Genomic DNA, 15,086 nt, shown 5'->3' with positions numbered 1-15,086 from the left:
CAAAACTTGGCAAGGATAACACAAAAATAGAAAACTACAAACCAACATCTCTGATGAATACAGATGCAAAAATCCTAAATAAAATACTAGCAAATTGAAGACAACAATACATAAAAATAACAAAACATCATGATCAAGTAGGGTTCATTCCAGGGCACAAGGATGGTTCAACATATGCAAATCAATCAATGTAATACAGCACACTAACAAATCAAAGGATAAAAATCATATGATCTTATCAATAGCTGCAGGAAAAGCATTTGATAAGATACAGCATCGATTTATGACTAAAACACTCAATAAAATCAGTACGGAAAGAAAGTACCTCAACATAATAAAGACCATACACTGAGTGGCCAGATTATGATGATCTCTGAACGCATAATAATCTGGCCACTCAGTGTAGACTGACCACAGAGTTGGGATTTTAAAATAAGGTTTTTCCATGTGTAAGAACTGCATTGTGGGTAGTTAGAAAGAAGCAGAGGACTTACTAGCCAGAGGCTGGGGGCCACTATCTCCTGGTCCCTTGACATATCAAGATTTGCAAGCTTTCCCTTATACATAAGTACACTGAGTGGCCAGGTTATTATGCGTTCAGAGATCATCATAATCTGGCCACTCAGTGTATATGACAAACCCTCTGCTAATATACTCAATGGTGAAAAACTGAAAGCTTGTCCTCTAAAATCAGGAACAAGACAAGGATGTCCACTCTCACTACTCTTATTCAACACAGAACTTCAAAATAAACAAAAAATAAAAACAAACTATTACAGCCCGGGCAGCATGGCTCAGTGGTTGAGCATCAACCTATGAACCAAGAGGTCAAAGTTCGATTCCCAGTCAGGGCACATGCCCAAGTTGCAGGCTCCATTCCCAGTGTGGGGTGTGCAGGAGGCAGCCAATCAATGATTCTCTCTCATCATTGCTGTTTCTCTCTCTCCCTCTCCCTTCCTCTCTGAAATCAATAAAAATATTTAAAAAACTATTAGAAACAATAAACAAATATAGTAACGTTACAGGATACAAAATCAATGTACAAAAATCACTGCATTCCTATATACTAACAATGAAATTTCAGAAAAAGAAATGAGAAAAGATTCCTTTTGCAATTGCAACTGAAGGAATAAAATACCTAGGAATAAATTCAACAAAGGATGTGAAGGAACTATATACTTAAAATTACAATGCATTATTATTTTTTTTTATTTTATTGATTTTTTTACAGAGAGAAAGGGAGAGGATAGAGAGTTAGAAACACTGATGAGAGAGAAACATCAATCAGCTGCCTCCTGCACACCCCCTACTGGGGATGTGCCCACAACCAAAGTACATGCCCTTGACCGGAATCGAACCTGGGACCTTTCAGTCTGCAGGCCGATGCTCTATCCCAGGGGTCCTCAAACTTTTTAAACGGGGGCAGTTCACTGTCCCTCAGACCGTTGGAGGGCCGGATTATAGTTTAAAAAAAAAACTATGAACAAATTCCTATGCACACTGCACATACCTTATTTTGAAGTAAAAAAACAAAACGGCAAAAACACCCGTATGTGGCCCGCGGGCCATAGTTTGAGGACGCCTGCTCTATCCACTGATCCAAAACGGTTAGGGCTACAATGCATTATTAAAGATTGAAAAAGACACGATAAAATGAAAAGATATTTCATGTTCACGGATTGGAAGAATCAGCAGTTAAAATGACCACATTATCCAAAGCAATATATAGATTTAATGTAATCCCCATCAAAATTCCAATGTCATTTTTTAAAGAAATAAAACAAAAAATAATCAGATTTGTATGGAACTACAAAAGACCCAAAATAGCGAAAGCAATCCTGAGATAAAAGAACGAACCTGGCCCTCGGCCTGTGGACTGAAGGGTCCCAGGTTTGATTAAGGTCAAGGGCACATGTGGGGCTCGATCCCCAGTATGGGGCGTGCAGGAGGCAGCCAATCAATGATTCCCTCTCATCATTGATGTTTCTATCTCTCTCCCTTCCTATCTGAAATCAATAAAAATATAGCAAAACACAACAAAACAAAAAGAACGAACCTGGAGGTACCACACAATCTGACTTCAAATTATACTTCACGACAAAGATAATCAAGACAGCATGATACTGGCAGAAAAACAGAAACACAGACCAATGGAACAGAATTGCGAGCCCATAAATAAAACCACATGTGTATGGGCAAATAATTGATTTCAAAGGAGCCAAAAATACACAATGAAAAGAAAGTCTCTTCAATAAATGGTGCTGGGAAAATTCGAAAGCCACATGCAAAAGAAAGAACTAGACTACAGCTTATCCCCATGTACAAAAATTAATTCAAAATGGATCAAAGGCCTAAATATAAGATCTGAAACAATAAATTACATAGAAGAAAACATAGGTTCTAAACTCATGAACCTTGGTCTTAGAGAAGATTTTATGAGTTTGACCGCCAAAGGCAAGGGAAGTGAAGGCAAAAATAAATGAATGGGACTATATAAAACTAAAAATCTTCTGCACAGCAAAAGAAACAAAAAGGCAATCAACTGAATGGGAGATAGTATTTACAAACAGCTGCTCCGATATGGGGTTAATATCCAAAATATATACAGAACTCATACAACTTAACACCAAACAAACAAACAAACAACACAATAAAAAAAATGAGCCCAGCCCTAGCCGGCTTGGCTTAGTGGCTAGAGCTTTGGCCCCGCGGACTGAAGGGTCTCGGGTTTGATTCTGGTCAAGGGCATCTGCCTGGGTTTTGGGCTCGATCCCCAGTAGGGGGCGTGCAGGAGGCAGCTGATCAATGATTCTCATCATTGATGTTTCTATCTCTCTCTTCCTCTCTTAAATCAATAAAAATATATTTTTAAAAAATGAGCCCAGCAGTGGTTAAGCATCGACCCATGAACCAAGAGATCCTCGGTTTGCTTGCCGTCAGGGCACATGCCTGGGTTGCATCGGGCTCAATCCCTGGTGGGGCATGCAGGAGGCAGCCAAAAGATGTCTCTCTCATCCATGTTTCTATCTCTCTATCCCTCTCCCTTCCTCTCTCTCTAAAATTAATAAAAACATTAAAAAAATAAAAAAATAGGCAGAGGACCAGAGCAGACACTTCTCCCAAGAAGATATACAAAGACCAACAGATATATGAAAAGGTGCCCAACATTACTAGCTATTAGGGAAATGCAAGTCAAAACTACGAGATACCACCTCTGCCTGTTAGAATGGCTATTTATCAGCAAGACAAATAATAACAAGTGTTGGAGAGGTAGTGGAGGAAAAGGAACGATCTTTCACTGCTGGTGTGAATGTACACTGGTATAGCCACTACGGAAAACAGTATGGAGGTTCGTCAAAAAATTAATAGATACCATATGACCCAGCAATCCCTCTTCTGGGTATCTACCCCAAAAATTTGAAAACATTTATTTGCATAGATATATGCACCCCTATGTTCACTGCAGCACTAATCACGGTGGCCAAGACATGGAAACAACCAAAGTGTCCTTTGATAAATGATTGGATAAATAAGATGCGGTACATATATAATATGGAATACTACTCAGCCAGAAGAAAAGATGAGCCACTGCCATTTGCCACATGGATTGAGATTATGCTAAGCGAAATAAATCAGACAGAAAAAAGCTAAGAACCATAGGATTTCACTCATATGTAGGATATAAAATAGCACCATGGTTACCAGCGGGAAGGGGGTGAGGGGTAATAAAAAGTAAAGTAAGCCAAATATATGGTTATGGAAGATGATCTGACTTTGGGTGGTGGGCACACAATGCAATATACAGATTATGCATCATAGAAATCTACACCTGAAACCTAGATCATCTCATTAACCAGTCACCCCAATAAATTTAATAAAAAAATTTAAATATTGTAATAATTTACAATTCTATTTACTTATGCACCAAGACTTTGAAATCTGGTTTCAACTTTATACTTACAGCCCATCTCAATTCAGACCAGCTCCATTTCAAATGCTTGATGGCCACATGCAGTTAGTGGCTACTGTTTGCTACCATAGCTAGAGGTCTTGTGTTATAATTTAAATAGACCCCAACCAGTCAAACAGAGGAAACAGGTTAATTGGAGTCAGCTTTCTATTCTTTTCCGAGCAACCTTAGGAAATTAGGCCTACTTTGATGATGTAAAAGTAAAAAAAAAAACAAAAAAAAACAACAACAAAAAACTTATCTAAAGCCATCTTGAGCTCAGTTAACTTCTCTTACATTCTTCAGGGTTGCCAGGATAGCTGCTTAAATACAGCCTAACAAGAGTTTTATTTTTAGGAAAGTTTGAAGTCCTTCAGTACAGATTTTGGATAATGTAAGTCTATTTTATATACATGGACTCCTATTACCTCAGTTACAGAAAGTACAGTTAGTATTTGGTCCTATCAATGCCCATCCATTTGAGAAACTTATCTGTCTCTAGAAGAATATTTCACCCCTATCACAGTCATAAAAAATGACCTGAGTCTGAATATAGGCATCTATTTGCCTTTGGATCTGTAATGTTCTCTGCTCTCAATCTTCAGGTGAAGTTTCTGAAACCTGCTTGTTTTCCAAGACTTTTAAAGGAGACTGACACGCCACTAGAGCAGATGTCCACAGAGGAAATCCTAAAAGAACCAAGCGTGGAACAGCAGAACAACAACTCCCTGAAACAGAGGAGCTGAAGGTACAGACTCCCAAAGCTCTGAGGCCTTTACATTCCCCGGGCAGATATGCTGAATAAGACGTGTTTTTTTTTTGCTCAAGGAATAGTGGTCTTTTAAGCCAGGGGCTGTTACTGAAACTAAAATGCCATCCTGATCACCTCACACACTTGACCAAAGACTACGGAGGTTTGAAAAATCCCTTTTATTTTGGACTTCTGTCACACATGCAGCATGAAGAAACCATGTGGCTTTGCTTTTTTCTAAACAACAAAATCACTGTTTAAAGAAGTAGTCTGTGGGGGGATGAGGACAAATATGTGACACCTTAATCAATAAAGAAATTTAAAAAAAATAAAAAAATAAAAAATAAATAAAAAATAAATAAAAAATAAAAAAGAAGTAGTCTGTATTGCTTATGACATGCATGTGCAGATGAAGCACGGAATCCTGTGAAGATGGAGTCTGATTCTATAGTCCAGAGATGAGGACTGAGATTCTACATTTCTGAGAAGCTTCCAGATGATACAGGTGCTGCTGGTCCTTGAACCTCAGGTTGAGTGGATGTACTAATGCAATCTTCTCTACTATATCAGGAAATCTTTGCTATCATTCGCCCTACTTTGAAGATGAAGAAACTGAAGCACAAAAGACTACTCTGCCCAACAGTCTCACAACCACTGGGAAGTGGAGGAGCCCAATCCTGGATCTAAAGGACTCCACTGTGTAACCTCCTCACTTTGCAAGTTCAAATGCAACAAAGTAGAACACGTATTTCATTTTACTATTAAGCCTAAAACACAAACGAAACTATTTAAGACGATATTCATGACATGGTTTTACTATTCGTAATTAACATTTTGATTAAACATTTGAGAATTTATATGCTTTCATTCCACACAGAGCTACCCCCACCCTCCAATATTCAATTCCAAAAGGTTGCTCGAAGCATGTGGTCAAATGGTCATAATTTTTGCTACCCTTTCCAAATAACTGGAGAATGGACCATGTACCCAGAGAGTGTGTGTGTGGGGGGATAGTCAATGTGAAGAAGGGGGTGGAGGATGCAAATTGCAATACGATTAGTCAGAATTCTAAATCCTTGCTACTAAGTATTTATTACTTTGAAGTATAGGCTGTAGCCTAGGAAACATTTGCGGCGCTTGGGAACTGGTTGGAAACACAGAACCTTAGGCCCCGCCCCAGACCGGATGAATCAGAATGTACATTTTAACCGGAACCCCCGATGACCGTGTGTACTTTGACGTTTTAGACGTAAATCACAACTTGATTTAGATTCACTCCATAATACCAGGATCTCTAGAGGGTCGTGGCCTCAAAGACAATGGGGGTAACAATGCCTTTCCTATGCGGACATTTTCAACCCCGGGGCACTGCCGCTGATTAAGGCAGTGTCCCGGCTCTTCCAAGACCACTACCATCGCCTCCAGGGCTGGACCCGAAGGCTGCGGGGTGCCGCCCCGCAATGCGACTGCGGCTGCTGCGCAGCCCGCCACACCCCTCCCGCGGCCCGCCAAAATGTACTCCACGGGCCCGGGCACCACGCGGAAGGCCGCACGTGGACACCCGCCGCGCGGCTTGCAGACCGGGAAACGCGAGGTAGAAGAGAAAAAGCCTCGGGTCGTGCGCCCCAGTCCTGGGTACCGCGGACCCGAGGCCCTCACCTTCAGCACCAAATCGGTCAGGTAGACGGCAGTCCAGCCGCCCACCACCACCACCACCAGCGACACCGGAATCATGGCAGCGACGGGGGGCAGCGGAGGCCAGGCGAGCCCCGGCGTCCTCCTCCCTGCGAGCCGTGCAATGAACCGAAGGCGCGATGCCTACAACCACACCATCTGCGCAGGAACAAGCCGGCCACCGGCTCCTTTCTCGCGATGGCGCCGTTTCCCCCCGGCCTTTTCCGGTTAAGCACGGACCGACGCATGCGCGCCGGAAAAGGAGGCGGGGGCTTATTTTTGTGGGACACTGGCGCGCCGACGTCCCGGCATCTGTTCGGCTGCGGCTGCCGGCCCTCCAGTGATTTCTTAGGCTTTGTCCCTCCCTGCTGTTTGCTCATGTTCTCTGGTTCCAGCCTAGGGTTTCCTGTTGCTTTTTAATCTAGTGAGGGCTTGGGGTCACCTGAAGTAATAATCGCCCCCACCTCCCAGACCTGGTTATAGGTATCCAGATTTAAGTGACTTTTATTTGTTCTTTTTATTCAAGTGTCATTTGCATTTAGTGAAATCATAATACAGAAGACAACTGTCCATTTCATTGAGTTCTAATAAGTTTTATTTGTGTGCCCTAATAAAAATAAAGAACAGATTTCAGGAATTTCCTTCCTGGTCAATCCCCTCCTCCCTTCTTTATGTAAATAGAATCATACACTAGGCACTCTAGTGTCTGGCTTATTTTGCTCAACAAAATATAGGGTGGGGCAAAAGTAGGTTTACAGTTGTTTGTATGAAAAAATAAAACACTTGCCCTAGCTCATTTGGCTCAGTGGATAGTGTCAGCCTGTGGACTGAAGGTTCCCAGGTTCGATTCTGGTCAAGGGCACATGCCTGGGTTCCGGGCTCAATACCCAGTGTGGGGCGTGCAGGGGGCAGCTGATCAACGATTCTCTCTCATCATTGATGTTTCTATCTCCCCCTTCCTCTCTGAAACCAATAAAAATATATTTTAAAAATAAATAAAACAATTAATAAATAGCAATACAAGAATAAACTATGTTTCACATATTCGCAACTGTAAACCTACTTTTGTCAAACCCTGTATTTGAGAGCTGTAGTGGAGGAGAATTTGAGACCCCAAAATATGCCTTTTTGGTATATTATTTTAAACTGGTTTTTAAAAACAGACAAGAGAAGCTCTAAAAACCAATTAGAAGTTACCCGTTTGTAAGAGGTATTTACATTTATAAAAGGAATCTTCATTTGCAAAGGTGTGGCCCTCTCTGTACCAGGAAGGATAGGAGGAACACTTTATCACTTTATCAATGGGGAAGGCAAACACCTTAATCCTGCATAACACCTTATCCTTGTTTACTGTGCTTTTCTTGGTCACCTCCCCTACTGGCCTCCTCCCAAACCCCAATATCCTTTGTCTTCAGCTGGAGATAATACTAAAGGTGGTGGCTTTAGCCATTTTGGAGATCTACTCAGTTTTCCTGAGTCTACAGGTTATTAAACTTTTTAAAAATCCTCACCCAAGGATATGTTTTTATTGATTTTTAGAGAGAGAGGGAGGGAAAGAGAGAAACTTCAGTGTGAGAAAGAAACATTGATTGGTTGTCTCCCATATGTGCCCTGACTGGGGATCGAACCCAAAACCTGGGTATGTGCCTTGCCAGGGAATGGAACCCAACACCTTTGGGTGCATGGGATGATGCTCCTGCCAGGGCCGGTTTTTTGTTGTTGTTGCTGCTGTTGTTTTAAATCCCACAGGAACTGTTGTTAAGCCCTGTCACTATAGGTCCTAAATTTGGCATTAGAAAAAAAAATCTCATCCCAGTATTTCATATTTATTCCTATTGTTAACGAAAAAAAAAAAACCATTGAAAACTGTAAAGAATTTTTGTGAGTTTATTTGAGCCAAACTGTCGACATATGCCAGGAAGCAGAACCCCAATAAATTGAGATAAAGCTCCGAAGAATGGCGGGTTACAGAGCAATCAAAGGAGGGACATAGGTGGGTTACAGGAAACTCATTGGTGATGGATTAAGGAGGTGGGATAAAGCAAAGCGGTGGGAAACCTCTGGGATAGGGTGAAAAGTGAAATGATGGACATGTGCTTCTCTTACAGAGATGGATACAGGATACTTTAACGTAAATTAACAGTTGACAATTAACTTGATAACAATAACAATGAGGGAATGTCCCGGTGCCATTTGTTGTGCCCTGAGGGGTCCAGGGTAAAAAGGAAGTTACAAGTTACCCAGACATCTCACAGATATGTTATCTTAGAGGCAAAAAGGCAAATGGGCTCAGTAAAGGAGATCTAAGTTGATCTTTGGAAAATATCGGCCTAGGACGTGACTACCCACTATAACCTGTTTGTAGTTAAATATTTAATTTTCAAACCATCTTTTGTGGTTATTTTAGGTCTCTGAGTTTGCAAGACTGCCACGCAGGCCTCCCCTGAGCTTGTCAGGTTAGCATGTGGCTCCTTTCGTCCACACTATTAATGTCCATTTAAAATTCCTTTTTAAAGTTATGTAGCTTAGAGCAATTGAATCAGAATCTCAGCGTGGGACCCAAGCATTAGTATTTTTTAAGCTCCTTAAGTCATTCCACTGTGCAGCCAAGACAGAACCACTGAACTAGATGGTCTCTAATGGGAAGGAAAACGAATATTTATGGAGTGTTTTCCTGCATTTTCTTAATGTTCAAGCCTTTAAAGTTATTTGTTCTACCTTTTCTGGAAAAGCATCATCAATAAAAATACTAATACCAGTCCTAGCCGAATTGCTCAGTTCATTGGAGCATTGCCCATCTCTCTCTCTCTCTCTCTCTCTCTCTCTCTCTCTCTCTCTCTCTCTCTCTCTCTCCTCTCCCTCTCCCTCTCCCTCCCCCTCTCCCTCTCTCTCTCTAAAAAAAAATACTAATACCCAAATATCACGGACATAATACTATCTTAAGAACAAGTATCCCAAATAGAAACGCACCTCCAAAGCATCCTCTACAGTAAAAATAAAGTGTAACACTACACCTATATTACAGATATTGCTACTAGTTTGCCTCACTGTCCATACTTTTCCTAAAGTTTTAATATTTTAGCACCATAACTCTCTTATCTTGAGAAACCTTATGATTCAGCTCCTCTGTGTGTATATGTGCTACTATAAAGTGTTTTAAATTATTTTAGACAGAGCTGGTTGTCAATTATAAGAGTTTATATTCGAGCATCCTGTGGCTTCACAGTTTTCCAGATACAGGTGTCCCAAAAGTCTTAGTGCAGTTTTAGGTTTTGATCATTTCAGAAGTATAAATGAAACATACTTACAAAGCCGAAACCGGTTTGGCTCAGTGGATAGAGCGTCGGCCTGTGGACTCAAAGGTCCCGGGTTCGATTCCGGTCAAGGGCATGTACCTTGGTTGCGGGCACATCCCCAGTAGGGGGTGTGCAGGAGGCAGCTGATCGATGTTTCTCTCTCATCGATGTTTCTAGCTCTCTATCCCTCTCTCTTCCTCTCTGTAAAAAATCAATAAAAAATATATATATTATAAAAAAAAAAGAAACATACTTACAAAAAAGTATCACCTGAATGTTTACTTCAATTGCTTCTACACTTACTCATTTTGTGAAGTTTGAATAATTTTACATTTCAAAATTTTTAGTTCACCTAACAGAGAATGGCAGACATTAACTGAAAAAAGGAAATTGAAATACGTTTACTGTTCAAAAAATTTTAAGATCAAATAAGCAGGAAGGAAATTGAAATAATTTTACTTTCAAATGATGTTTTGTGTACGTTTGCAGAATTTGTACTTCTGAAGTTATTAAAACCTAAAACTGCATTAACACTATTGGTGCACAATTGTATTTGAGCTGACCTTTGCTCTTATACACTGAGTGGCCAGATTATTATGATCTCTAAACGCATAATAATCTGGCCACTCAGTGTGTGTGTGTGTGTGTGTGTGTGTGTGTATGTGTATGATGTGTATGTATGTGTGTGTGTGTGTGTATACATTATATATATATATATATATATATATATATATATATATATATATATATATATATTAGAGGCCCAGTGCATGAATTCGTGCATGGGTGGGGTCCGGCCAGCCTGGCCAGGGGGAGGGGACAGGGGCAGTTGGCTGGCCTGCCTGCTGGTCGAACTCCTGGTCGAGGGGACAATTTGCATATTAGCCTTTCATTATATAGGATATACACTGAGTGGCCAGATTATTATGCGTTCAGAGATCATAATAATCTAGCCACTCAGTGTATAACTCCCTGGGAGAAGAATATTAACTTAAGAATGGAAATGTCTTCTCTTTTGTTAGCCTGAAGCCTTGTCTGGACCACTTGCTGGGACAAGTACCAGCTGCTGTGTAGCTATCTGATTACCCAAAATATGAAGTAAATAAGTTGATTGTGTTCTGTTCCAAACCTAAAAATTTGCTTATTCAACTGACTTGGTGTTCTCATCAGGGACCCAGCAGTCAAAACAAAACATTGAACTGAATCCTGCTGGTTTTTGGAATTTATCAGTAGTGGAAGCCAGCTGGTGGCAGCAGAAGAGACAAGATAGAGAATGCAAGATGGCAGTAAAAAAAAAAATGCCTAAATTCCAGAAGATAAAGGTATTCTTCCTTAGAATAAATTTGTGACCTAATTACAAATCATTTCAGGTTTCTGTCAAGTAACGTTTAAGTAAAGGGCATATAACCAAGCTTTTATTCATATTATTTTGTTTAATATTTTTTAGAGGGGCACCAAATATACATTTTGGCTGAATACAAAATAGTTGCATGTTAAAATCAATATTTGCATGAAGGAGACTATCACCATCTATATATAGAAAACCCTAATATGCAAATAACCAAATGGTGGAACAACTAAACAACCGGGCACTATGACATGAGCTGACCACCAGGGGCGTGCGTGGAACATGGCAGGCATCAGCAGCAGGCGGCAGAGTGCAGAACATGGTGGGCGTCGGCCGTGGCAGGATGGTGGAGCAGGTAAGCAGGGGTGCCAGACCAAGGTGGGGCGCTGGGCACTGTCATTGGGGCGAGCCTCTGGTGGTTACTGAAAATTCTTTGCTCCTGGCACCGGTCCCGATTGCTCAGCACTGTCAGTGGGTGCGCCGATCGCCCCTGAGGGCTTCTCTACCTCCCCTTGTTCCTGAAGGGTGATCAAGGCAGCAGCCACTGCTCACACCTGCTGACGGCACCTGCCCCACTTGCATCTGCTGATGGTGCTAGCCCAAATAGCTCTGTACCGTCAGCAGGTGTGAGCGGGGCCGGCGCCGTCAGTGCGTGGGAGCGGTGGCAGTGGGAGCGGGGCTGCAGGCAGACAGGGGACCAGGGGCCATAGCACGAGGGGCTCGGCGGGGGCGTGGAGGATGGGCCGAGACCCGCCCCTGTGCCTATGGCAGCCTCGCAGCCCACAGTTCTTTTCAAGGTGCACAAATTCGTGCACTGGGCCCCTAGTCTTTTTTTTTTTTTTGGCTAGTCAAATGCAGTAGTGAGAAGGGAGGCATATAGAAGGAGGACTTCAATCTGTAACTGACTGTGTACAATCAATTGTGATAACTCACTTGGGCCCCTAGTCTTAATAATAAAAGCCCAGGATTGTAACAACCGCTCATGACCAAACGCTGACCATACGGAAGTCAGCGCTGGGTAGCCCAGCTGCAGCCTGGTGACCCAGCACTGACTGCCAAGGTGGCTGAGACCCAGAAAGTGAGTCAGGGTCTGATCTGCAGCCTCAGGGGAAGCTGTTGATCAGTGTACTTACCTTTCTCTTTCTCTCCCTCTTTCTTTCTGATCTTCGCCAGCAGCCAGACCTAGAGATAGGCCTGGAGATGCTTACTGGCATAGGAACCGACCAATCAGAACCAAAGGTGGGTGCTGTGGGGAGCCAATGACTACCTAGGAGGCAGAGCTTCTGATGCTGACTGGCATAGGAACCAACCAATGTGAACCAAATCTGGGTGCTGTGGGGAGCCAATGGCTGCCTAGGAGGCAGGGCTTTTGACGTTGACTGGCATAGGAACCAACCAATTAGAACCAAAGGTGGGTGCTGTGGGAACCAATGGCTGCCTAGGAGGTGGAGCTTTTGATGCTGACTGGCATAGGAACTGACCAATCAGAACCAAATAAGGGTGCTGTGAAGAACCAATGGCTGCCTAGGAGGTGGAGCTTTTGACGCTGGCATAGGAACCAACCAATCAGAACCAAATTGGCCAGCAGAGGAGGGCAGTTGGGGGCGACATCAGGCCTGCAGGGGAGGGCCGTTGGGGGCGAGATCATGCCGGAAGAGGGGGGCAGTTGGGGCCAACCAGGCCAGCAGGAAAGGGCAGTTAGGGGTGATCAGGCTGGCAGGCAGGTGAGCAGTTAGGAGCCAGTGGTCCCAGATTGTGAGAGGGATGTCTGACTGCCGGTTTAGGCCCAATCCCTGGGATCAGGCCTAAAATGGCAGTCGGACATCCTGTAAGGGGTCCCCAATTGGAGAGGGTGCAAGATGAGTTGAGGGAACCCTCCCTCCATGCATGAATTTCATGCACTGGGCCTCTAGTATATATATAAAAGGCTAATATGCAATGTGTCCCCTTGGGAGTTCGACCAGGAGTTTGATCACTTGCTGACATGTGCTGACCATCAGGGGGCGGTGCAGAATGAAGGAAGGCCCCAGCCAGCAGCCAGCAGCTGGAAAAGAAGGCCTTTGCTGGAGCCACAAGGCCCCAATAGGCCCTGATCGCTGGCCAGGCCTAGTGACCCCACCCATTTACGAATTTTGTGCACTGGGCCTCTAGTGGAACTATAAGGAATTCTCTTGTTAAAGCCGCCTCATAAAGTCTAGTATTTTAAAGGTTGATAAGTGGGAATAAAATTTTGATACCTTGTTTTGCTCTGACACTTAAATCTTAACCTTTACATTCATTAATGTATCTAAATTGAAGATGAGTTATCAAGGATGCTGTTGGACAGGATTTTGGCATTTTTCCTGCTTATGAAATTTTTAGGTGATGACCTGACTTTCTGCCATTAATTAACCCTTGCAAGATGTGAAGAATCCCTAGTGAGACTTTTTCTTATAAAGCTTACAGCTTAAGTGGAAGTAAATAATAAAAAATTAAATATAGTTCTTTATTTTAGAGTTTGTTGCAGCAGCATAACTTAAGAAAAGGCAAGCAGTGCAGATTCTTAATAATTGGCTTTTTATATAAACTTACTAGTTTTAAAAATCATAATTATTGCACCATTTTACTCTTCAGTAAGGGGCACACATTTGCTATTCAAGTGATGTATTTATACTTAGAAATCAAGCAAAAAAATTCAGCCTAAGTTACTTGAGTATATGAAAATATTTTCAATACATTAAAATGACATACTTTATTCATATTATTGCCATTGTTTCATTAATTATATATCTTGATACCTACTGCATCATATGTTCACTAGTTGTGCAAATTTTCAGGGACTTCAGAAATGATGTTGAAGTAGGCATTTGGCCGTGTGAAGGAGAAAACATAATTTCCCCTCTATCTTTTTAGGTTCTTGGCTGAGACGTCATTGTGATAAAAAGACAGATTATTAGGAGGAGAACAAACAAAAAATTAATAAAATTTATACTTCCTGTGTACCTGGGAGACACCCTGGAAGACCGAGTAATTCTCCTGATGGCCCAAGCCACTACCTTAAATACCATCTCCAGCTAAAGACAAAAGATGCTGGGATTGGGGAGGAGTGAGGGAAGCCAGTTATTGAGGTTACTAAGAAAAGCACAGTAAACAACAGTAAGGCTGTTACGCAGATTTAAGTCATTGCCTTGTGCATTGTTAAGAGTTTCTAGAGATTTATAGTCATCCTCTTCTTCCTGGTACAGAGAGGAAAACACCCTTACAAAATGGAGATTTCCTTTATAAATATAAACATTTCTTACAAACGGGTAACTTTTACTCAGTTTTCAGAGCTTCGCCTGTGTTTGCTGTTTCTTAAAAATGACCAACTTAAAATAATCCTTATGCCAAAGAGGCATATTTTGGGTTGGCATATTTTGCTCCCCTTCGGCCACTTTGACTCCAAAGGCAAGGCTCAGGGATAAACTGAAATCCAAAATTCCAAATCCAAATCCCAAATTCCAAGGTCTAAACTAAACTTCAGTGCGTCTGTTATTTAACTCAGTAGGCTCTAAAATTATCTTTTAACACTTGTCTGAAAATATCTTGATTTGCTTCTTATTTGTAGACTAGAGGCCCGGTGCATGAAAATTCATGCACTGGAGAGGGGGTCCCTCAGCTCGGCCTGCTCCTCTCACAGTCCGGGAGCCCTCAGGGGCAGGAGTCAACCTGGCGATCAGGGGAAGGTGATGCCCCATCACACCTCTGCTGCTGCCACTGCCGGCAGTGCAAGCCTCAGCCGGCCCTGGTTACCTGAGCCTCGGGCGGCCCTGGGCGGCCGGGCAGCCGCCATCCGAGGCTTGCCTGTGCCTTAGGCCGGCCCTGGATGGCTGGGCAGCTGACATCTGAGGCTTGCCTGCGCCTCAGGCATCAGCTGGACAGCCGCCATCTAAGGCTTGCCTGCACCTCGGGCCAGCCCTGTGTGGCTGAGGGGCTGAGGAGACTGGGGAACTCTGGAGGGAGGCACACGAAGCGGCCGGGCCTGCCTGGAGATGGGTCTGGCCTTGCCACGCGCCTGCCGCCCTGGTGGGGATGAGGGGACTGGGTGCC

General features: G+C 42.8%; 1 protein-coding gene across 1 annotated transcript in view; it reads right to left on the bottom strand.

The window, feature by feature from the left end:
* MBTPS2 (membrane bound transcription factor peptidase, site 2) overlaps positions 1 to 6,587 on the bottom strand; it is a 50,786-nt gene extending 44,199 nt beyond the window's left edge. Inside the window, exon 1 of the mRNA XM_079765153.1 lies at positions 6,360 to 6,587. Within this exon, the coding sequence (XP_079621279.1) occupies positions 6,360 to 6,434 (75 nt within the window). The 5' untranslated portion in view covers positions 6,435 to 6,587. The remainder of the gene's footprint in view (positions 1 to 6,359) is intronic.
* Positions 6,588 to 15,086: the final 8,499 nt, after the last annotated feature.

Source organism: Cnephaeus nilssonii, assembly GCF_951640355.1.
Source record: "Cnephaeus nilssonii genome assembly, chromosome: X".
Classification (NCBI taxonomy): Eukaryota; Metazoa; Chordata; class Mammalia; order Chiroptera; family Vespertilionidae; genus Cnephaeus; species Cnephaeus nilssonii.
Note: the sequence above shows the minus strand (reverse complement) of the source record. Positions and strands in the feature narration are given on the sequence as shown.